Raw genomic sequence first — 25604 nt, forward strand, 5'->3', positions numbered from 1 at the left:
GCCCCTCTCCCTTATCTGCCCCTCTGCTCCATCTGCCCCTCTGCTCTATCTGCCCCATCTGCCCCTCTGCTCTATCTGCCCCTTCTGCTCTATCTGCTCCATCTGCCCCCTCTACTCCATCTACCCCATCTGCGCCATCTGGGTATGAGAGATGTATGTATGTGTGTGTGACTGTGTGGAGTGGCTATGAGAGAGATGCAGGTGTGTGCGCGTGTGTGTGTGGGGGAGGGGGAGAGACATTCAAATAATAACTGTGACTCTCACTGAGTGAAAAAGCTTGTTTTAGTGATTTGCACCCTCCGAACAAACGGTCGTAGTTCGGGACCCATTTAACTTATCGCTTCACCGAAGAGATTGTGTGAGAGAGGACCCCTTGCTGATGATTTTGATATATGTTGGTGTGGTTTGACCCTAAAATGACTGATTTATGACAAGTTAAACACACACAAAAATCTCAACAAAGCTGATTCTGATTCTCATACATTTATATGGGGGCCAATGGGGCAGTTTTCTGTGTCTAGTGCCAAACAAATGCTCATAACTCTAAAACTAATTCATCAAATGATTAGATATCTCGGCGTGCCAGAGAGGACAAGTTTCTCTCCCATTTAAAATTTAAATGGAGCTTCTAGGTCAAGGTGTAAGGATTTTACAGCAGTTTAGCCACGAAAGTTTTGATCATTTTTCATGCCAGTTCACACTCTAACTGGCTGTTAAGATTTGAATTTCTGAACATTCCACCATTCATTTTAATAGGGATTTTTTCATTTTTAAACTCAATTCTATTAAAATCTATAACTCTAATCGACTCCAAAAACGGATAGCACACCACACAGAGCCGAGACCTTCGAAACGCAGTTCGAACGGAGTCTGTACGTTAAGCGGTTCGGGCCGCATTAATTGCAGAAATTTTGGAGAAGAATAATAATAAGAACTAGACATGCATTTCCTGAAGGAAATACATAGTGCTTGAAAAGAGATGCAAGTCTCTGTGTGTGTGTGTGTGTGTGTGTGTGTGTGTGTGTGTATGTAGTGTATATGGTGTATATGCTCCATCTGCCCCATCTATTCCATCTGCTCTATCTGCCCCATTTGCCCCTCTGCTCCATCTGCCCCATACGGCCCTCTGTTCTATCTGCTCCATCTACCCCTCTGCTCCATCTGTCCCTCTGCTCCATCTGCCCCCTTTGCCCCATCTGCTCTATCTGCCCCATTTGCCCCTCACCCTCATCTGCCCCTTTGCCCCATCGGCCCTTCTGCTTCATCTGCTCTATCTGCCCCTCTGCCCCATCTGCCCCTTTGACCCATCTGCCCCTCTGCTCCATCTGCTCTATCTGCCCCATTTGCCCCTCACCCTCATCTGCCCCTCTGCTCCATCTGCCACTCTGTTCCATCTGCCCCTCTGCTCTAGCTGCCCCTCTGCTCCATCTGCCCCTCTACTCTAGCTGCCCCTCTGCTCCATCTGCCCCTCTGCTCTAGCTGCCCCTCTGCTCCATCTACCCCTCTGCTCCATCTGGCCCATCTGCCCCTCTGCTCCATCTGGCCCATCTGCCCCTCTGCTCCATCTGCCCATCTGCTCCTTCTGCCCCATCTGCATGTATGTATGTGTGTGTGTGTCTGTGTGGTGTATATGTGTGTGTTTGTGTGTGTGTGTGTGTGTGTGTGTGAGAGAGGTAGGTGTGTGTGTGTCTGTGTGTGTGTGTGTGAGGTAGGTGTGTGTGTGTGTTTTGTGTGTGAGTTGTGTGTGTGTGTGTGTGTGTGTGTGTGTGTGTGTGTGTGTGTGTGTGTGTGTGTGTGTGTGTGTGTGTGTGTGAGATCTGCCCCATCTGCTCCATCTGCCCCATCTGCTCTATCTGCCCCATTTGCCCCTCTCCCTTATCTGCCCCTCTTCTCCATCTGCCCCTCTGCTCTATCTGCCCCTCTGCTCTATCTGCCCCTCTGCTCTATCTGCCCCTCTGCTCCATCTGCCCCTCTGCTCCATCTGCCCCCTCTACTCCATCTACCCCATCTGCGCCACCTGGGTATGAGAGATGTATGTATGTGTGTGTGACTGTGTGGAGTGGCTATGAGAGAGATGCAGGTGTGTGCGTGCGTGTGTGTGTGGGGGAGGGGGAGAGACATTCAAATAATAACTGTGACTCTCACTGAGTGAAAAAGCCTTGTTTTAGTGATTTGCACCCTCTGAACAAACGGTCGTAGTTCAGGACACATTTAACTTATCGCTTCACCAAAGAGATTGTGTGGGAGAGGACCCCTTGCTGATGATTGTGATATATTTTTGTGTGGTTTGACCCAATAATGACTGATTTATGACAAGTTAAAAACACACAAAAATCTCAACAAAGCTGGTTCTGATTCTCATACATTTATATGGGGGCCAATGGGGCAGTTTTCTGTGTCTAGTGCCAAACAAATGCTCATAACTCTAAAACTAATTGATCAAATGATTAGATATCTCAGCGTGCCAGAGAGGACAAGTTTCTCTCCCATTTAAAATTTAAATGGAGCTTCTAGGTCAAGGTGTAAGGATTTTACAGCAGTTTAGCCACGAAAGTTTTGATCATTTTTCATGCCAGTTCACACTCTAACTGGCTGTTAAGATTTGAATTTCTGAACATTCCACCATTCATTTTAATAGGGCCATTTTTCACTTTTAAACTCAATTCTATTAAAATCTATAACTCTAATCGACTCCAAAAACGGATAGCACACCACACAGAGCCGAGACCTTCGAAACGCAGTTCGAACGGAGTCTGTACGTTAAGCGGTTCGGGCCGCATTAATTGCAGAAATTTTGGAGAAGAATAATAAGAAGAAGAAGAAGAATAATAAGAAGAAGTATGAGGAATATCAATATAGTGCTTTTCAAGCACTATAATAAGAGGAATATCAATATAGTGCTTTTCAAGCACTATAATAATAAGAAGAAGTATGAGGAATATCAATATAGTGCTTTTCAAGCACTATAATAAGAGGAATATCAATATAGTGCTTTTCAAGCACTATAATAAGAGGAATATCAATATAGTGCTTTTCAAGCACTATAATGAGGCAAGGAAGACACAGACTACTCACAACCAAAGGGCATCAGACAGGGAACGCAAGCAGGCAGAATCTGGGCAGGGTAAAGTACAACGACAGAAGAGGGAACGACCGACAAGGGAGAAGGGACCACAAGGAACATTTAAACACTAGATACATGGGAAATAAACGAGACTGGAAGAGATAACGAGAGGGCGAGACAACAAAAGTAAACCAAGGAAAGCCAGAAACAAGTAGGGGCTAGGATGAATGACACAGGACTGGTGCGGAGGGCGGAGTCAGACGTGGCACCTCGTTACTGCTATTGTTTTCAGTCTGGCTTGTCATCGTATAAAAAAACAAAACTATACAGATCAATATACTCGATCCCTCTCCAGCAAGACACACTCAAGCAATGTGAGAATTTTAGACTGTAAATGTTTTTATCCTTTAAGTGCTTTAAAACACTTCATGCTGTATGTTTCTCTCATGCTCTGAAATCTGACCCATAATGTACATGACCTTTCCTTTGTTATCACTGAGTCATTTTGGAGTATTGTTTGTCATTTCTCAAAGTGTAATCATAGAAAAATACAGACGTGAGTTACTGTGATTTAATGTGTGAATCTCCCACACCTTGTGCTCCACAGTCATGTGTTCAGCACTGCAGTTCATCCTGCTGTTCTCAGGTCAGTGTCAGTTTCATCTCCAAAACTCTCTGCTGTGTCATTATTGTGGTGTCCTGCTCATGGGAGGTTTTGATTCTAACAGGACTGTGGGCTTTAGCCATGTGTGTGACTCGCCAGTTTTATGTGGTGAAAGAAAAAAAGAACTGGACTGATGCTCAGAAATACTGCAGAGGAAATTATACTGATCTGGCAACCATTGAGAATCAAGTGGACATGGATACTATACTCACTCTCAGTGGACAGTCAGGAGCCAATTACTGGATAGGACTGAGACAGAATGCTTCCCAGAACAACAATACTGTAAGCCAGTATGAATATTTAATGTTTGAAAATGTATTGGCATTATAATATTTATAATGTTGTGTGATGTAAATTCAGGTGATCTCTTAATGGTTATTAATGGGTGAAACTAAAATATAATCTAAACAAACAAAACTAAAGTGATGTAAGTCTAGTGAGTGAGGATTATAAAAACACGAGGCAGGTGTGGACAGTGTTTGAAGGACAGACTGATTAACAGCACAAATACTATGAACAACCGTGTGTACTGTACAAAAATCACAAATTCAAGATCACCAAATGACAAAGGGGCCAAGTTAGATCTCTAGTCAGTGTTCAGTATTCACCACATACACCATAGTATGGGGTATTTAGTTAGTTAGTGTGTAAGTTAGTTACATGTTTACTGTATTACTGTAAAGTAAGCATGTTTTATTCTGGTTGTTGAAAAAGCTTCTCTCAGACATTTTACAAAACACCAGTAAGGTGTGTGTAATGCTACTGCACCCCCCACCCCCCCATCCGGGCGCACACAGTCCACTGTGTGTGTGTGTGTTTCATGTGTGTTTGTGCCAGGCCCCTCATTAGCTTTCCCTGTGTTAGTGTGTTTCACCTGTCTCATTTCCCCCTGGTTAACGTCTGTGGCTATATGTTGTGTTTAATGAGTGCTGAGAGTGCAGTGGTTATAAATGTGTACTGATCAGGTATTAATGTGTCTCTACAGATCTGGGTCTGGTCAGATGGGAGTAACTCCACATACAGGGACTGGGGCCCTGGGGAGCCGAACAACCCTTGGAAAACTGGGCAGCCAAAAGATGCTGGTGTATCTGAGAATGATTACTGTGTGCAGTTATACCAGAACACATCATACAAGTGGAATGATGCAGCCTGTAATTGGACAGGTCCATTTATTTGCTATAAAAGTGAGTATTTAATAGACTGATAAATAGATGGTGGTCCCCAGGGCAGAACTAGTTGAAAACACCTGTAACACAGTGTCACTCTGGTCCCCTGTTCCTCGTGCCTGTGTTTTCCCCTGCCTGTTGATCCCGCCTCGTCATCTGTTGTCATGGTTTCCTCCTGTCTGTCACACCCCTGTTCTGTTCAACCTCTGTTCCATGCGTTTGTATTCTCCTGGGTACTTTACTCACGTTATTTCTATGTCTTCCGTATTTTTAGCATTACTCCGTGTTGTCATTTTGCATTTTCTCTGTGGTCCTTGTATTCCCCGTTTATCTGGTTCCTGTCTTAGTTGTGTCAAGTTACTCCTCGTAGTCTTTACTTTTACCTTGTTGTCCTTTGGTACGTTCTCAGTAGCCTGCTCTATTACTTCGTTCTTTTGTTCCTTTGTCGTGTGGTGTTCGCTTTGTAGCACGTCGTATTCTGTTTCTTGTTAGTTTAGTTTAGTGTGTTATTCCCAGGCTGTTTTGCAGTGTTTACGTTGGTGTGTTTCCTTGTGTATTGTAATTCCCCCGTGCCTAGGCTTTCCCTGTGTTCAGTGTTCTTTAAATAAATTTGTTATTCTGCACTTACATCAAACCTTCCTCAGTATACACGTTACAGCAGCAGTGTTTACAGTATAAAGTGCAGAGTGTAAAGCGTCATGTATGAAGACGGTATCATTACAGTTTACGTTGGGATGTATTGAACCTGTGCCTTAGACAGAGAGTGATGTGGTTCAGAGAGAGCAATGGATGGATGGGTGTGAGGAGTTGCCCAAGATGGATAGTAACTTGCTCAGTGTCCTTGATGTACATTATTAAAAAAACAATTTAAGCACCTAGTTATACAAATGAGATGATGCAGTGAATCCAAGATGTTTATATGCAGTAAATCTGCTGTGACGTTGAGGAGAACGCAGGGTGCCGAGACTCACGTGCTCTCACCAACGTCCTTATTAACATATTTAATAGCGGAGATCGCTAATGACAACTACTAACAAGACACACGTTTCTATACACAAAACACAATGAGACATGTGTAACACATAACCCTAACAAGACAAGAGAAAGGTGACAGAAATGAGGGGCACTGGTACACACACACACACACACACACACGTGCATATAAGGACATAACAGCACTAAACCCCATGTAGACACGCCCAACAGGGAGGGATATGGAGTCGTACTGTGACATGCTGTTGCAGCACTTTCTCTTTCCCACTATTTCAGGGTCAGAAAACGTGGACAGAGCTGAAGAACACAGAGATACAGAATAAAAGTCCAACATCTAAAGCACAACAATGTGCATTGTTTAAAAAAATAATAAATCTTTATTTTCTCCCTGCTGCAGAGATCCCACTGATTCTGGTTCAACAGGAGATGACGTGGAGAGAAGCTCTGAGCTACTGCAGACAGAATCATGTGGACCTGGTCTCTGTTCTCACTAATGAAACTCAGGACTGGGTGGAGACAGTCAGTAAAAACGCCTCCACCACTAATGTGTGGCTGGGTCTGCGTTACACCTGCACCATAGGCTTCTGGTTCTGGGTGGGTGAAGAGTGTGTCTGCTACCAGAACTGGGCCCCGGGGAACGGGACAGGGGAGTCAGACTGCAGTAATGTAGAGAGATCAGGAGCACTGCAGTCTGGAAGTAAACAGTGGATCAGCCTGCCAGAGACCCACAAACTCAACTTCATCTGCACCGTCAATACTTATATTAGTAACAGAATGAATACTTAATGCAGCTTTAATTTCTTAATAAGGCATTAAAGAAGGCATGTTTAACTGGATCTGTCCTTCATGCATCGTGATGTTTTTCTCTCTCAGATATACAAAGCTTAAGAAATTGTCTACAAAACCACACTGCCAATGTACAAACAACCTAATGAAATGAGCCATATTTTGTCAATTGTGATTTTTACACCCCAATCGAAATTTGTCCTCCGCTTTTAACCCATCTATGCAGACAGAACACACACACGCACAATAGTGATTACTAGGGGGCTGTGGATCACACGATATATTTTTAGTTCTTTCTTGAATGTTAAGAGTTTAAACCATAGAGGCAGAGTAATTTGAATGTTTATTGCATAAGCTTTGCAGTCACTATTTTTGATGCAATAAACTAGAATGAGAAATGTTCCCGTCTCTCATCCCCAGAGTTCTGATGCAACCATGACTACCACTCCATCTGCTGTCAATTATATAACAGCCTTATGTAAACCAGTGACCCTGAACCAGTAGTGATGGGAGTTATGACTGTCTGATGGGAGTCTAATCTTTTGGCTCCGTTCCGCTTAAAGATCCGTTCAAAAATGGATCTTCGTTTTTTGTTTTGTTTGGCAGCAGGAGGCGCTACTGGGTAAACTATAAAACAGTGTTTATATAGGCCTAGCAATAATGAACTAGTATGCATATGCATACTTGCAGTCAAGTATGCAGTCAAATCTGAATGACTCACATTAGTTTAGTATATTGTAGAATAGCCAGTAAAGGCTGCTGATGGGGTCACCACATCACACACGGGTGCAGCAGAGTTTGTGCCGCTGGGTCGTTACTTCTGTAACGTGGTGGGTTCCCAGTAGGAAAATCCACCATGAGGATTTTAAAGAGAAATTAACCCAAGAGCCACAGAGAGCGGACAAGTAAGATACCCGCCACAACTATTTGGGAAAAGTCAAAAGATCGCGGAAACCTCACGCTAGGGAAAAAACCAAAATGAATACAGGATGCCAGGGGAAGTAGCTGTCTCTCAGACCTGAGAGGAGATAAACAGAAAACCCTTCCACAAATAACAAAAGTAGTAGCAACACCCCTGGGTCGTTCCTTCTGTTCCACAGACATCTAGAGGTCTTTTCTGCTGAGCTGGTCCTTATGGCCGTCATCTCACGTGTCAAAGAAGGTTGTTTCTGAAGTATTTTAATTTGCATTTTGATCAGTGGAAATTTGTGTAAATAAGGATCAAAAATGAATACAAAGACCCAGTTGTACAGAGCTTAGTTTAGATCTGCTGTACGTACACAGAGCAAAGACCAAACACAGCAGACAAACTAACAGAGCAGCAGCACAATCACTTACAGGTAAGAAAAGACTTTTAAAAAGCTTCAAACCCAGCAGACGTCATTCTGACTGTACGTCATTAATTCATTTTATGTATTCATCCTGATTATTTTACATGTTTACACCCACACATGAATGTATATGTTTAGTTAACATTAAATATAAGGTCTCTGTTATTAAATAATAGGTTTATGAATTTTAGTATTAAATTCCCTTTGATGTGGAGGTTTGAAAAAAGTTTGTAATTTTAATGTTCAACATCTAATTTGATGATTATGGTGGTTTTCTAGAGGGACATATTTGCATGTGCATTACATAGTGTGTATAACTGGATGTTTTCAAATCAACTTGGAGAAAAATAAAGACATTACTGACACTGCAAATGCAAACTGTAAGAAAAGTGACATTACTGAGATATACAGGTCACAGGTGTGATATGTAAACTTGCTAATCTACTTTTTTATATGAAGTAATTAATAGATATATTATGCTTTATTAAATACCATCTTTTTTCTTGGTACATTTACTGGAATATACATCATAAACCTTAATTTGTCGCATATATTTCAGACAAACCCCATGAACTGGCACAAATGTTTATTTGAATCTAGAACTTCATGTAAATTAACATAATAAATAAACCATTGAACAGTAAGTACACAGAGAAAAGATGAAACAGGACAGACTGAGACGAACTGGACATCTCACAAAAGGAAGAGGAAAGACAAACCTAACAATATTCCAGAGACACAATATTGAGCTCAAATAAGTTGTGATTAATTTAAATGTATTTCTGGTGAGATTTGATTAAAAAAAACAACAACTGACACTTCATATCTGAGGTGTAGTCACCTACCATCAACCACTAGGTGGTGATCATACACCAATTACTGATGCTCGACATTTGACGTGTTGGTGATGTTCTATAAAGGATGATTAGGGCAGCATTTCATATCTTATTAACACCAGTTTTGAAGGATAATAAACCAAAGCACTGAAGTGAATTACTTTTCAGTCATCATAAATTGTGTATACACCAAACATTCAGTTATGCACACCAGTGACACAGCAAATGCCAAGAAACTGCATCTGTGTCCTGATCAGATATTTAAAACACAATTAAGAAATATGTGAAGCTCCAAGCAGGAATGTGATACAGCTTCTGTTTAACATAATTTTGACACATTCATACAATCTAGACGTAGCACCATTTAAATTATATCCGTGGCCCCTACTGTAAATAACATTTCCCTCATCATCATTGAGATCTTGTATTGTTTGTCAGTTCCTAACTGGGCATCAGAGAAAAACAAAGACACGTGTTACTGTGATTTAACGTGTGAATCTCCCACACCTTGTGCTCCACAGTCATGTGTTCAACACTGCAGTTCATCCTGCTGTTCTCAGGTCAGTGTCAGTTTCATCTCCAAAACTCTCTGCTGTGTCATTATTGTGGTGTCCTGCTCATGGGAGGTTTTGATTCTAACAGGACTGTGGGCTCTAGCCATGTGTGTGACTCGCCAGTTTTATGTGGTGGAACAACTAAAGAGCTGGACTGATGCTCAGAACTACTGCAGAGGGATTTACACTGATCTGGCAACCATTGAGAATCAAGGGGACATGAATACTGTACTCACTCTCCTCAGTGGACAGTCAGGATACACTTACTGGATAGGACTGACACGGAATGTTAACCAGATCAACAATCCTGTAAGCCAGTTTGAATATTTGATGTTGTTGTAATTTAAACAAGTGTGACGTATATTCAGGTTAAACTAAAATAAAATTTAAACAAACAAAGCAAAAATGATGTGAATCTAGTGTGAGTGAGGATTATAAAAACATGAGGCAGGTGTGGAAAGGGTTTGAAGGACAGACTGATTTACAGCAAAAATACTATGAACAACCATGTGTAGAAAAGTCACGGTTTTTTTGTACGGTTATTTGCTACCGTTCTCTGTTACTGCCACATAAATCACCTCTAGCCTGCTCCCTTGTATTTGATGTATTGTTCTCACCTATATGTAACTAATCGAGTACATTTTAATTTGATCAACAAGAACTAAAAAATTGGTTTAGACATATTCCGCTACTCAAGTCTTTTGCTACATTACTTTTACGCTGTCCGGTCCATATTTAATAACATAGTGACAAATCCTAGCTAACTGGCCACTTAGCCATCTTGTAGCTATCTCATACTCTATTAGAGAATTATTTACTGGTTACTCTTGTTGAAATAGCGTCTCTCTGGTATTTTACAAAACATGGGCTTCAGTAGTTGATAGTTGGAGAACCTGTCAGTAAACCAGTCTATTTACACTTGTAATTTAAATCCTCTTACAACCTCAATTTTAAACCAGATCATCACTATAATGCCTGTGTGTCTGCAGGGTGACTGTATCTGCTGTGGTTAATGAGTGCTGAGAGAGCTGTGATTGTAAACGTGTACTGATCAGGTATTAATGTGTCTCTACAGATCTGGGTCTGGTCAGATGGGAGTAACTCCACATACAGTGACTGGTACCCTGGGGAGCCGAACAACCAAGGAGGGCAAGAAAACTGTGTGGATTTATACAGTTTACAATCATACAAATGGAATGATGCACCCTGCTATATGACCAATCAATTTATTTGCTATAAAAGTGAGTAATCCAACATGATTATATACAGCTCATCTGTTTTAGGCCCGATACATTTTTATAGTTTGTGTTTGGAGCAGGTTCACTCACACACAGCTTGACAACCCTTGGATAACTGGGCAGCCCAAAGACCCTGGTGTATCTGATAATGATTACTGTGTGAATTTATACCCAACATGTTCATACCAATGAAACGATGCATTGGACAGACAGACAACACATATACATACTTACACACATAGGTACATAAACACACACACACACACACACACACACACACACACACACACACACACACACACACACACACACACACACAGGTATATAAACACATACATACATTTCATTTTCAAAGTTTGTGTTTGGAGTAGATTCACTCTCACACCGTTTCAGTGTCAGTAATAATGTACCTGAATAAGGAATTTGGACAGAACTGAGAAACAAACATGCTATAATAAACGCACCCTGTATAGCCTACAGCACAACTACATGTGTAAGAAAGTACCTAGTCACACAAATGAGATGATGCAGCGCCTGCCATTACCCAGGATCCTTTTCTGCTACAGAAGTGAAAATAATAAGTTGCTGAATGGTGTACTTAAATTCTATGATAATGTTTGTGAGTTCATGTATATATTACCTACAAACATAAAGTAGACCATCCAGATCACAGCTGAATGAACATTTATTACATGCTCAAAATTTACTGAACTGAGAGAATGATTATACATACATATATATACATATATATATATACACACACACATACACACACACACACACACACACACACACACACACACACACACACACACACACACATCATGTGGACCTGGTCTCTGTTCTCACTAATGAAACTCAGGACTGGGTGGAGACAGTCAGTAAAAACGCCTCCACCCCTAATGTGTGGCTGGGTCTGGGTCTCGCCTGTAGTCAGCCCATCTGGTTCTGGGTAGGTGGATCAACTGTCTGCTACCAGAACTGGGCCCCGGGGAACGGGACAGGGGTGTCAGACTGCAGCAATGGAGAGAGATCAGGAGCACTGCAGTCTGGAAGTAAACAGTGGATCAGCCTGCCAGAGACCCAGAAACTCAACTTCATCTGCACCGTCTAGGACAGGTTACATATTTACCAGAAGATAAAGACATTTAGAGTGGAATTAATACTGATTACTGTCTGCTATTTCAATAGAACTAGAACAGCATGCCTATAGTTCACACAGATCTTCATAATTTAGATTCATATCTTTTATTGATTTTTTAATTAATGTGTTGCTGCATTTTTCATAATTTATAAATAATAATTCCTAATTATTTCTTATAATAATTCTTCTTTATTTCTTCATTTCATAATTAATAAATAATTCTACTCTATTGAGTCTAACAGTCTGACTGAAAATAGTTATTATAGCAACTTTCATACAGGGTCTTATTTTGTACATTTTGTCTGAAATGTTTTGAGAAGATGCAGGTGAGAGTGGACAAGAATAAATCAATCTGACCCTGAACCAGGCAGTGACAAACTCATAGTGAGAATGTCCCAGATTTACCTTTTATGATGTTGTAATTATGGTTGTTTATACTAACCCATTAGTTTGTTGTGTTAGATGTTGCTTAGCTATTTTTGTCACATATAATTAAAATAAACACTCCCTTCATTAAATTGTTCTGCCATTTCTCTCCTAAACATATCAAACATTTTTAAGTAAAGTCAATTTAAAAGTTGTCACGTTGAGGTCCCCGAGCCCTCCCTTTGGGCGTGTGTTTACGTCGTCTGCGTCTACTCGTCTGCGGATCTCCGTGGGTGCGGTTATGTCTTTTGCTGATTCGTCTCACCTGTGGCTCGTCTCGTCATCACGTGGGGTTGATGTGGTTTGTCTACTTGATGTGCGTTCGCGCAGTGTCCTGTGCTCGTTGTTGTCTGAGTCTACATGTTCCTGCATGTTCTCCGTGCGCTGTCTGCGCTGTTTCGTCTTTAATAATTAAAGTGACGTGCGAACAGAAAGGATTCCTGTCTCGTCCTTCGCTGCGCTCCCAGCGTCACAAAAGTAAGTTTACTGTGAGGGAAAGAGAGCAAAATCAAAAGGAAGAGATCACTCCAGTCTTTGGTGATCAGGGGATTTCATGGATAAAGTGCACAACACAAAACCTGTGACTTAATCCAAAAGAAGGAAGACATATATAGACAGACAAACGACCCTCAGGTGTCAGGTATCCCAATAGGCCCCGCCCACCTGAGGGGCAAACACAACGTCACAACAGTATAACATGAAATACTGCAGCTGCAGACAGATTTGTCTTCAATAACGATGAGCATGATGGATGTGTTGCTTCATAGGTTCCTGTCACAGAACACAACATCATCTCCAATTGTTTTATAAAAGCAGCATTAGCCATTAACATAGAGCTCTTAATTCCAATATCAACTACACCTACATTTGAACTGGTAGAACTGGGTTCATAATGGGAATCACGCTTTGATACTTTAACCTGTTGATAACTGACAAAAGTAATTGACATTAACATCACTGAATTGTTTCTGAAGAACAGAAATAAACAAAAAAAATGTTTATTTTAGTCAAAACTACTCACACCAGAGAACTGCTGATAATGGGAAACACAACTGTCTATGTCATGTGGACCGAGCTGCTCAGTTCTAACTGTATTTGGTGTTGAATGGGGGACAGTTTGGACCAGGCATCATGCACCACAGAAGAAGCACTTCCTGTGTTGGCAGCCATCATGTAGGGAGACTAACAGCTGGATGTGAACTGACTATAACTGACTATAACTGACTATAACGCAACACTGGAACACACAGAACATTCACACGTGTTTCTAAAATGTGGGAGGAGGGAAAGAAAACACACAGACGATCAGAGCCAATGAGAACGCAACGGAATGAATCAAGGACGGCGAAACCAAAACAAGGAACAAAAGCCAAACCAAAACAACCAATGAAGTGCGTTTCTCTTTTGTTTGGTTGTATTCTGGCATCATTTACATGTCCAACTATTGTTACAATTTAAACATAACAACGGATCCTTTTGTACTATTTTAGTGGTAATGCCTGTAACAACTCTGGATATTATACATGTTCATTGAAAAATGAACAAAGTACAAATAAACCGTCGCTGTAGCATCAAGACAAACAACCCCAACCCCCACACATACACAATTTTGAACTTTGAATTTTGATATTTCAAAATTCAACACAACATGGATAGAGGAAACAGCTAAAACACAAATTATGAAAATATTTGACAGTATGGTGAGCTGTTTTCTTACTTGGTTCCGTTTGTGTTATAAATTAAAATGATTACTAAAATCAGGTGGTATTGTGCATACATTTATTCTGATATGTGTAAATAAGAATCCTTTAAATGTAAAGGATTACATAATAAGAACATCAATGTAAATAAGAACATCAACTGTTCAGACTGTGTATGGGCACCACCTAGTGGTTATCTCTGACACTACACTGCATCTACTGCTGTAGTCAATGCAGGTGTTTTTCATCAGTCCTGTTTAGGAGGCCACTGTATGGAACTTTCAGGTAGCCCCGCCCTTTCTGAGACTCTATTCATGTGCAATGCTTAAAGGGCTTGAAGACTTTACTGTCATCACAAACAAACATACAAACAAGTATAAATACAGTCAAATCTGAATGACTCACATTAGTTTAGTATATTGTAGAATAGTCAGTAAAGGCTGCTGATGGGGTCACCACATCACACACGGGTGCAGCAGAGTTTGTGCTGCTGTGTTGTAGCACTTCTGTAACGTGGTGGGTTCCCGGTAGGAAAATCCACCACGAGGATTTTAAAGAGAAGCTGAGAGATGGCTGCAAGCTCATAGCATAGGGCAGGGGTGGCCAACCCGTCATAGACCAAGAGCCACTTTTCTTACTGTGTTACGGCAAAGAGCCACATCGTACATGTCACGTTGTGGGGGGGGCCCCCTACCGGTCGCCCCCGGTTACAGCGGCAGCGGTCCTGTTTTTGGTCACGTGATGTTCGTCCCTCAGGTGGACGGGACCCGTGATCCGTCTCACCTGAGGGTCGTTTGTTCGTCTATATATGTCTTGTCTTTGTACCAGCTGACTGCTGGTTATTATTTCCTACATTTGGAACAATGCACGGGTTTTTGGTTTGCACACTTTCTATTAAACCATCCTCTTTCCCTGACACTTGGCGTCATCGCTTCCTTTTTAAGTTGCTCACCCTGCCCGTCACAGAATAACCAGCCACCTTTTGGAAGCCGCCAGTCTCCTTTGCTTTCTCCTTCGTTCGTGGTCATGTCTCGTGGTAAGTGTTTGTCTACGTGCTGTGTGTTTGTCGTGTATTGTCTGAGAGAGTGTTGAGTCTGTCCCCACTCGTCCCGCCGTGTTTAACTGTTGTTTGTGTAAAACCCGTAAAATCACACGGCGGTGACTAGAGCTGGGGACCGGTAGACTCCGCTCTCGCCCAGCGAAACTACCAGTGCCTCACATTGCGCACGTCCGTTGTCCGTTATCGTCTGTATGTGTGTGTGTGTATGTACGTTGTAGTGTTTTGTTTTAATAACGATGCGGACGTGAGCGAGTGTGTGAGTGTGCCGTGGTGTGTGTGTTTCGCTGGTGGTGTTCGTGTGTGTATGTAGTCGGGTCCACCGGTGCGTGCCGCACGCTAGACCGCGTTAGACGCGAGGGTCTCTCGGCGCCTTTTGCCTCGCTCACCCGATATCCCGCCCGAGAGACGCGTCGCTGTGGGCGTGACGCGTAAGCCACTCGCGTATAGCTCTCTCTCTCTCTCCAAAGATCTGCGGATCCCGTTGGGAGAACGGTGAGAGAGAGAGAGCTGGAGTAGGCGGTGGACCCTAATCGGTGGGTCCTGTCCGTTTGTTAGTGTTCTCTGTCTTTGCGTGTATGTTTTGTCCTAGAGTGTAGCGTGCTTTGTTTTATGTAATTCCTCTCTTGCGCCCCTCTTCACTGTGTGTGGGGAGGGGTCCATTTGAGGTCCCGTGCCACTGGATGTGGCACGGAGGGCATCTTGGGTGCGTCAGTGTTATATGTTGTGTTTGTGTTTTTTGTTTTGTTATTCCCCAGAGGGGCCCCCCTAAATATGTTTTTTGGGGGGAGCTATGGGGTTCCTGAGCCACGGCATGTGGCTCAGAAGGTGCTGCTCCTTAGGGAGAACTGACCTTTGGGAGGGACCCCTGAGCAGGGAGGAGCCCCTGTACCCCTTTGTAGGCTGAGGATGCCTGGGGTGTATGGACAGGGTGTCTCCTCATGCCAAGAAGGGGCCCCCTCCCCCCTGGGTATAAGGGGGTTCAAAGGTCAGGGCAGTGCACGTTATGTGTTGTATGTTGTCTGTGTGCGTGTGTGTGTGATGTGTTGCAGGTCGCTCCTGGTGGTGGACTGCGGCACTCCCGGACCTAGTGGGGTCTCCAGGCGGAGACCCTCCCCTTCAAGCTCGGGGTGACCAGCGTGTCCCTGATGCGGATTGCCAGGGCCCTGGTCTCTGGCGCTCCTGGGTTGGGTGGAGGAGTCCACCTTGAGATGAGGGGCCCCGGGAGGGGTTCACTCCCCAGGAGTCTGGGGTGACCCCTAGCGAAAGGGCAGGGGTCAGCTCAGAGCGAGGAGGTAGGTTCGGGAGGTGGTCGGTAGAAGCCGTGGCCGCACCCCAGTGTGGCGGCCTGCACACATCTACACCTATGACGTTTGTTGGGCCATGTGCTCCCAGTCCGCACACAGCGGTGGGGCTTAAGCGGCCTAAGGCCGGTTAGGGCGCGAGGGCCCTGTGACCGACCGGGGCGTGGTTATCGTCTTGTTAACGGCCCAGTCGGTCCAGGGTCCCGCCCAGGAGGCGAGCTAACCTGTATGTGTTTTTATGTTTCAGCTCCAGGACTGCAGGGAATGGGTCCCTGCCTGGTCTGCGTCCTGTGACGAGGAGCATATGTGTTTTGTGTTTTGTGTTTCAGCTCAGGACGGCAGGGAACGGGTCCCTGTCTTGTCCCCGCCCTCCCGCCCCTTTGTTGTGTTTTGTGTGCTGCCGCTGTAAGCCGCACATCCGGAGGGGAGTGCGGATTTGGTGGGGGGGTCTGTCACGTTGTGGGGGGGCCCCCTACCGGTCGCCCCCGGTTACAGCGGCAGCGGTCCTGTTTTTGGTCACGTGATGTTCGTCCCTCAGGTGGGTGGGGCCCGTGATCCGTCTTACCTGAGGGTCGTTTGTTCGTCTATATATGTCTTGTCTTTGTACCAGTTGACTGCTGGTTATTATTTCCTACATTAGGAACAATGCACGGGTTTTTGGTTTGCACACTTTCTATTAAACCATCCTCTTTCCCTGAGACTTGGCGTGATCGCTTCCTTTTTAAGTTGCTCACCCTGTCCGTCACAGTACATGGGCGAGTGTAAATTATTAGCTGTGAAGACAGTCAAATGCGTGTTTTCCACTACGCCGGTTTTAAAAGTATTAGCAGCTCGCTAGGCTTGTAAACTAACCGCGCACCACGAAAATGTAGCAGTGTGTTGCCCCGTTTGTGCAGGTGAGCCCGCGGACCAGCTGGGGAGCCGCATGAAACCAAGCAAAGAGCCGCATGCGGCTCGCGAGCCGCGGGTTGGCCACCCCTGGCATAGGGCTACAAACAACTCATCAGTGGAGCTGGCTCGTGAGCTCCCCACAGTGGCAGTAGTTGGGACATCCCTGGAGCCAGCACTCACCACTTTATAACCAGCTCTATGGTTTATTAGTTGGTGTTCAGGAACGATAGAGCAGAGATGTTGTTTCCTGAAATGTGTGTAAGCAATGAAGAAAAACTATAATAACTTAAACTCCTGGCTCCTTTCCTTGTGTCTTCACAGACATCTAGAGGTCTTTTCTGCTGAGCTGGTCCTGATGGCCGTCATCCCATATGTCAAACAAGGTTGTTTTTGAAGTATTTTAATTTGCATTTTGATCAGTGGAAATTTGTGTAAATAAGGATCAAAAATGAATACAAAGACCCAGTTGTACAGAGCTTAATTTAGATCTGCTGTACGTATACAGAGCACAGACCAAACACAGCAGACAAACTAACAGAGCAGCAGCATAATCACTTACAGGTAAGAAAACACTTTTAAAAAGCTTCAAACCCAGCAGACGTCATTCTGGATGTACATCATTAATTCATTTTATATATTCACCCTGATTATTCATACAGGTTTACAACCACACATGGATGTATATGTTTAGTTAACAATTAATATAAGGTCTCTGTTATTAATTGCTAGGTTTATGAATTTTAGTACAGTACTTTGCCCTTAATTATATTTAAAGCAAAGGCTGAGGACAGCAGGAGAGAGATGAAGACTGAATAATTTGAGCTGAAGTGGTGACTGGGTGGTTTTACTGGTGCAAGTTTTAACTTAATGTTATTATCAGCATGTTAAATATCATCATATCATGACATCATCATGATTATATAAGTTGTATGGTCTTTGTTAATAAGTGCATGTTTAATGTCTAAATCATCTACATTTATAAATATGGGTGTTGTACTGTATTTCATTCTGCTGTTATCAGATCAGTATGAATTTCTTGTTCATCTCTTAAACGTCCCTGACTGGTATCATCTTGACTCAGTCATGTAGAATTTATTATGCTGTTATCATTTTCACTTTGATGTGGAGAGATGTGATGTGTACATACAAATGGAAAAAAGTGAAATTTATTTATTGAAATGATCATGGTGTAATATGACAGATGTGTTTGAGAATGTGTGGTGATTTTCTATAGACACTGTGTGTACTGTACTGTGTGTATGTGCTTATGTATGTGCTTATGTGTGTGTGTGTGTGTATGTGCTTATGTATGTGCTTGTGTGTGTGTGTGTGTGTGTGTGTGTGTGTGATTAGATTATAACACATTGGTAAATAATAGGCATTAGGTCTCCAGGAAATCTACATATATATGTTTTTTTAATGCAAATTATCTTAAAAAATAAAACATTGGACAGTCAGTGCACAGAGAAAAGGCAAAACACTACAGGAGACAGACACAGACATATTGGACATCTCACAATCAGGAAGAGGAAAGAAAAACATTTAAAATATTCCAGAGATAAAATACTGAGCTCATATAGATTCTGAATAATTGAAATGTATTTCTAGTCATGTAACGTCCTCTTCATCTCTGAGGCAGGGTTTTCTCAGTCATGTACACATATATAAAATACTGAAAATTATTTTAAAACTTTTAATACTGTAGGGTGATTTGGAATATGAAAAAGCATGAACTACACCAGTTTGAACAATAACACTGCAGAATATTGAAGTGGATAACGTAAGAAGTCATAGACTGTGTGTTTTTTGAATATTGTATTCTGGAACCCTAAAAAATTCTAAAGTCCTAAAAAAATGGAAAACAGCCTAGAAATCATTTAAAGTGTGTTAAATTCAGACCATTCCATCTGAAAAACTCAGGCTAGAAATAAATGAAAATGTAAATCATTTAACAAAATATGGCACAATTGTTTAATAAAACGCTTTAATTAATTACGGTAAAGTTCTACTGTTGTGGGAGGAAAGGTATCAGAATGGCAGTGGCACGTCCTTAGTATCCATGACAACCAAAATAAAGAAGCACACAAACTCAGAGCTCGCAGTTGCGTTATAACTGCTCATTTAGCGCAAAGCGCGTAATAGTTCGTAAAGATCAACATGTGCAGAGTCTGCAGCACGCAGTCTCTGTCAAGATCCATCTCTGGTAGCGCAGGGGTCCCTCTCAAGGGCTTTGAGGAGTACACAGCACTGGAGGTCTGGACATGTGGGGTTATACAGTGAAGAAAAGAGGACAGGGGCTATAGAACAGGGACAGTTAATGATGAGAGGGAGGGTCAGTATGGAGGAGACGTGTGTGTGTGTGTGTGTGTGTGTGTGTGTGTGTGTGTGTGTGTGTGTGTGTGTGTGTGTATGTGTGTGGGCGTCTCCCCTGTGCACTGGGACCCTCCCACCATTACACCTATTATTGGAACAGAATCATTTACTGAAGGTTCAGGATCTCCCAGACATTCATTAACAGTTTTACACACAATGACACAGTAAACACCAAGAAGCAAGAAGCATCATCTTTGTCCTGATCAGATATTTAAAACACAATTAAGAAACATGTAAAACCACAAATAGGAGTTTTTAGACAGCACCATAATGAACCTTTTAACAATTCTGTTCCAATTGTAATAATGGGTTAATAAACAATACTGAACAAAACTAAACAGTGTTTAAATCTTGATCATTTTGATTTACACAATTAGAAGAACTGTCAGAATTTTAGATTGGAAATGTTTTCATCCTTTAAGTACTTTTTTAAAGACGTGAGTTACTGTGATTTAATGTGTGAATCTCCCACACCTTGTGCTCCACAGTCATGTGTTCAGCACTGCAGTTCATCCTGCTGTTCTCAGGTCAGTGTCAGTTTCATCTCCAACACTCTCTGCTGTGTCATTATTGTGATGTCCTGCTCATGGGAGGTTTTGATTCTAACAGGACTGTGGGCTCTACCCATGTGTGTGACTCGCCAGTTTTATGTGGTGGAACAAAAAAAGAACTGGACTGATGCTCAGAACTACTGCAGAGGAAATTACACTGATCTGGCAACCATTGAGAACCAAGAGGACATGGATACTATACTCACTCTCCTCAGTAACCAGCAAAAAGTCATTTACTGGATAGGACTGACACGGAATGTTGACCAGAACAACAATACTGTAAGCAGTTTGAATACTATTCCAGTATGATGTAAATCTGAACTCTTAATGAATGGTTCTTAATGTTAAACGAAAATATAATTTAAACAAATTACACAAAAGTGATGTGAGTCTAGTGAGTGAGGATTATAAAAACATAAGGCAGGTGTGGACAGTGTTTGAAGGACAGACTGATTAACAGCACAAATACTATGAACAACTGTCACGTAGGGCAACGCCCCCTCTCGTAGCTGTCACTCTGGGTTCCCTTGTGTCTGTGTTTCCGTGCCTGTTTCTCTCGCCCCGCTCATTTGTCTTTGTGATTCCTTGTTTATTACCACGCCCTCGTTATTACCGTCACCTGCCCCTCGTTTTATGTCATTGTATTTAAGTCCCAGTATTCCCCTAGTCTGGTTATCGGTGGTTTTGTTGTCTGCTCAGTATAGTTGTGCTTTCGTGTTTCTCTGTTCAAGCCTGTTGCCCGTAAGTGCTCGTGTTCGCTGCCCCGTTGATCTGTGTTTGTTCTGCGTTTTGCCCGTGTTTTGTTTGAGAGTTTTGTTCAGTGCCTAGTCCCGTGTTCAGTATGTCACTCCGTGTTTCTCGTTCGGACTCCCTTTCTGATTTGACCTCTGCATTCCTTTTCGACTCTGAGTTTGGTATTCCCTTTATTAAATCTCGCTCTCCTCAGCGTTTGTGTCCGTCTCCTCGCTCCGTGGCGCGAGCCACGTTACAACAACCATGTGTACTGTACAAAAAACACAAATTCAAGATCAACAAATGGCAAAGTGATCAAATTAGATCTATAGTCAGTGTTCAGTATTTATCACATACACCACAGAACTGAAGGACAGAGAGCAGGAACATTCACAGACATAAAAGAAAAAAAAAAGACAAATCCCAAAGACCTGGTGCCTAAATCAGGACATACAACACCTGTCCCACCCATATAACACCTGTCCCACCCATACAACACCTGTCCCACCCATACAACACCTGTCCTACCCATATAACACCTGTCCCACACATATAACACCTGTCCTACACATATAACACCTGTCCTACTCATATAACACCTGTCCCACCCATATAACACCTGTCCTACCCATATAACACCTGTCCTACACATATAACACCTGTCCTACATTACTGAAAACCAAACAGAGCACAAACACACAGGTAGCATTGTGCTCTTACCTGGCGTGTGTAACGTCTGGACCTTGTATGTGCTGTATAACCTATAGACATGCAGTCCTGCTAAAGTCCTGTGTGTTATAAGCTATTAACAGATTACACTGACAAAGGACATTCTGTAAGTCTGAACTCTAAGGTGCCTCCTGTGATGTGTTCCTTTAGATAGTCTGTCTAGGAGACATACGCAGACACATATTCACTATCAGAACCATCCTCCTTTACCAGGGTTGCCAACTCTCACGAGTTAAGCGTGAGACACACGCATTTGACCATCTTCACACGCTCACACGCCACACTTCCGATTTCTCATGCCGAAAAAAAATCTAGTTTATTTACCTCTGATCCACATATATGATTCAATGAGTTACTAGTTCACTGTGGCGCCAACCGCCGGCGATCGATCGATCGCGATATAACACTTAATTTGTGTCCATTTTACAACCCCCACTACAGTGCCTGTGTGTCTGCAGGGTGACTGTATCTGCTGTGTTTAATGAGTGCTGAGAGTGCAGTGATTATAAATGTGTACTGATCAGGTATTAATGTGTCTCTACAGATCTGGGTCTGGTCAGATAGGAGTAACTCCACATACAAGGACTGGGGCACTGGGCAGCCAGACAACCAAGGAAGGCAAGAAAACTGTGTAGAATTATACGGATCACAATCATACAAATGGAATGATGATTCCTGCAATATGAACTATCCATTTATTTGCTATAAAAGTGAGTAATCCAACATGATTATATGCAGCACATCTATTTTATGTCCATTACATTTTTATAGTTTGTGTTTGGAGCAGGTTCACTCACACACAGCTTGACAACACTTGGATAACTGGGCAGCCCAAAGACCCTGGTGTATCTGAGAATGATTACTGTGTGAATTTATACCAGACATATTCAAACCAATGAAACGATGCAGGCTGTCATTGGACACACACACACACACACACACACACACACACACACACACACACACACACACACACACACACACTGCAGTGTTACAGTATCAGGACATGAGTGCACATAAACATACATAGAATCTCAAGGCAGATAAAACAAGCATAAATGAGCAGAGCAGGTTCAACTCTAGTGGATTTAACTAGAATAAGATCTGCACAGAGTGAAGGAGTAAAAGTGTAAGTGTGTCTATAGCATGTTCTTTTTTTCTTCTTTTTTTTTTTTTTACATTTATTTTTTATTTTTGGCCCATATCCACCCCCCCATCTTTGGAGGACAACTTTGTATTTATGTACAGATCAAATTAAAACAATTCAGTATAATACAGTGCAATAGTGATGAAAATAATTGGGGTTAGGTGAACAATACAGGAGAGGAGAGAGAAGAGGGGGAGAGAAAGTAAAAAGGGAAAAGACAGAAGGGCAGAAAAAACACAGCACACCCCCCACACCCCCGAAAGCCACACATCACTCGGCAGGGCCCCCATCCCGCCGAGGAGCCCGAGCCGCCCCGGACCACATAGCATGTTCTACATATTTGGATATGATAACATACATCATACAGCATATAAGTATTTAGTATTTTTAACGTGATTCAGCAGCAGTGTTTACACAGTATAAAGTGCAGAGTGTAAAGTGTCATGTATGAAGACGTTATCATTACAGTTTATGTTGGGATGTGTTGCACCTGTGCCTTAGAGAGAGTGATGTGGTTCAGTACAGTTCAGACATGAGATCAGGTCCATCTCTGCAGTAGTGAGACTTTATATCAGACTCTTGTCTCCTGTGTCTCCAGTGTAGAATGTAGATGTGTGAGGGGTTTTGTCCAAGATGGATAGCAGCTTGTTCAGTGTCCTAGATGATTATATTCACTACATCTTTATTCTCTCCCTGCAGCAGAGATCCCACTGATTCTGGTTCAACAGGAGATGACGTGGTGGGAAGCTCTGAGCTACTGCAGACAGAATCATGTGGACCTGGTCTCTGTTCTCACTAATGAAACTCAGGGCTGGGTGGAGACAGTCAGTAAAAACGCCTCCACCACTAATGTGTGGCTGGGTCTGCGTCACACCTGCACCCTGGACTTCTGGTTCTGGGTGGGTGAAGAGTGTGTCTGCTACCAGAACTGGGCCCCGGGGAACGGGACAGGGGAGTCAGACTGCAGCAATGGAGAGAGATCAGGAGCACTGCAGTCTGGAAGTAAACAGTGGATCAGCCTGCCAGAGACCCACAAACTCAACTTCATCTGCACCGTCAATACTTATATTAGTAACAGAATGAATACTTAATGCAGCTTTAATTTCTTAAGGCATTAGAGAAGGCATGTTTAACTGTATCTGTCCCTCATGCATCGTGATGTTTTTCTCTCTCAGATATACAAAGCTTAAGAAACTGTCTACAAAACCATACTGACAATGTACAAACAACCTATATATGTTTTAGTTCTTTCTTGAATGTTAAGAGTTTAAACCATAGAGGCAGAGTGAATTGAATGTTTATTGCATAAGCTTTGCAGTCACTATTTTTGATGCAATAAACTAGAATGAGAAATGTTCCTGTCTCTCACCACCAGAGGTCCTCATCCCCAGAGTGCTGATGCAACCATGACTACCACTCCACCTGCTATCAATTATATAACAGCCTTATGTAAACCAGTGACGCTGAACCAGTAGTGATGGGAGTTATGGCTGTCTGATGAGAGCCTAATCTTTTGGCTCCGTTCCGCTTAAAGATCCGTTCAAATAATGTATCTTCGTTTTTTGTTTTGTTTGGCAGCAGGAGGCGCTACTGGGTAAACTATAAAACAGTGTTTATATAGGCCTAGCAATAATGAACAAGTATGCATATTGTGCTACATTGTCTTAAATGCATGCCTAACTCAAATACTTAAATGATAAAACAAAAAAATTCAACATTTACAATCGTGTGACATTAATGAGTAAGGAATGTGGCCGCCTATTTAAATCATAATAGTATTGGAGTGAGTTCGGAGGGTTTTCTAATGTTGTATTTGGTTTCATTTTGCTGTGATTCTTAATAGGAATTGTAATGTTTTATTGATTTTATTTCTTTTGTTTATTTCGTGTGGGGTGTTTGGTGGGCTTCAGCTTCTAAGCTTGGAAATCGCGGGATGGTGTTATTGGTCGTGCTGCAGAATTTTCCATAGTCCCGGTTATTATATGTGTGACGTGCGGAGGAACGGACACGACACGTAGCAGATGGGTGCAAACACGAACTTTACTTAACAATAAACACGTAGCTTCACTGCGGTGGCGCAAGCACAACAATGTGACACTCACACTGGCATGAAACTTAGACAAAGATGAGCACACGACACCGCGCTAGCGCACATTAAATAGGTGAGTTACACAGACCCACGTGACCTCGAGACAAGGCACAGGTGTAACAAACGAACACGCTCACAAGCAACCCACACCCACGGAAGTACAAACATGGACATAACAGCACGCAGACGACGTCATGACACGCCCACAGGGAAGGGTCCGGAGCTGTCACCGTGACAGAACCCTCCGCCAGGGGCTTGCTACTCCCAGAGCGTCCCGCGCAGCTGGGAAGCCCCGAACCAACACCGACGGGGCAGGTCCGGAGCCGCCGGGATCACAAGCCTCCGAGAGCCGTCACCCCCGACGGCGGGAACCGCCGCGAACAGCTCTAGCACACCCTCCCTGGGAAGACAGGGGAGAAAACATTAAACAATGGCACGCTGACAAACACACACACTGGATCATGAAACACCAATGGCACAAAAGGGAACAGTGGGTTAGGGAGACACAAGGGGACAGACAGAAACACCGGAACACAAACATTCAGTCCCGAAGCCAGGTTTCCCGCCTGAGGCAACGCCAGTAGCGGCGCGAAGGCTCCGGGGGCTGGAGACGCTGCAGCAGGCGGTGCTCCTCCCGCCTGTTGCGTCCGCTCACCGCCAGGTGCCGCACGGCCGGCGGACGCGCTGGGTGGAGCGCGACTGATCGACCGCTTGGGGGCAGTCCCTCTGGCGGGCGCTCGAGGTGCAGCGTGACTGTCCGACCGCTTGGGGGCAGTCCCTCTGGCGGGCGCTCGAGGTGCAGCGTGACTGTCCGACCGCTTGGGGGCAG

The 25604-nt window shown here is 43.2% G+C and overlaps 2 protein-coding genes across 7 annotated transcripts in view; both read left to right on the forward strand.

Annotated features, from left to right (window-relative positions):
* LOC143475452 (macrophage mannose receptor 1-like) overlaps positions 1–6673 on the forward strand; it is a 20519-nt gene extending 13846 nt beyond the window's left edge. Inside the window, exons 3-5 of the mRNA XM_076973307.1 lie at positions 3808–4010; positions 4714–4912; positions 6285–6673. Coding sequence (XP_076829422.1) covers positions 3808–4010; positions 4714–4912; positions 6285–6673 — 791 coding nt within the window. The remainder of the gene's footprint in view (positions 1–3807; positions 4011–4713; positions 4913–6284) is intronic.
* A 1153-nt stretch (positions 6674–7826) lies between these two features.
* Positions 7827–24583, forward strand: LOC143474721 (C-type mannose receptor 2-like). 6 transcript variants are annotated; one of them, XM_076972277.1, is made up of 7 exons: positions 11678–11751; positions 17476–17537; positions 17660–17715; positions 20016–20054; positions 20137–20357; positions 22084–22249; positions 23386–24583. In XM_076972277.1, the coding sequence occupies exons 4-7, from the start codon at positions 20018–20020 to the stop codon at positions 23775–23777; spliced, it is 816 nt and encodes a 271-aa protein (XP_076828392.1). In that variant the 5' UTR covers positions 11678–11751; positions 17476–17537; positions 17660–17715; positions 20016–20017; the 3' UTR covers positions 23778–24583. The 6 variants fall into 6 exon arrangements, with proteins under 6 accessions (XP_076828394.1, XP_076828393.1, XP_076828395.1 ...); XM_076972275.1 differs by lacking the exon at positions 17660–17715 and having other exon boundaries at positions 11622–11751; XM_076972276.1 differs by lacking the exon at positions 17660–17715 and having other exon boundaries at positions 11622–11751; positions 23389–24583.
* The last annotated feature ends 1021 nt before the right edge of the window (positions 24584–25604 follow it).

Source organism: Brachyhypopomus gauderio, chromosome 14, assembly GCF_052324685.1.
Source record: "Brachyhypopomus gauderio isolate BG-103 chromosome 14, BGAUD_0.2, whole genome shotgun sequence".
In the NCBI taxonomy this organism is placed as follows: domain Eukaryota; kingdom Metazoa; phylum Chordata; class Actinopteri; order Gymnotiformes; family Hypopomidae; genus Brachyhypopomus; species Brachyhypopomus gauderio.

Coding starts and splice junctions, on each gene's coding strand:
- LOC143474721 (XM_076972275.1), top strand. CDS start 17,510: ATGGCCGTCATCCCATATGTCAAACAAG. Junction 17,538..20,015: donor CATCCCATATGTCAAACAAG/GTTGTTTTTGAA, acceptor TGTGCTCCACAG/TCATGTGTTCAGCACTGCAG. Junction 22,250..23,385: donor TCCATTTATTTGCTATAAAA/GTGAGTAATCCA, acceptor CTCTCCCTGCAG/CAGAGATCCCACTGATTCTG.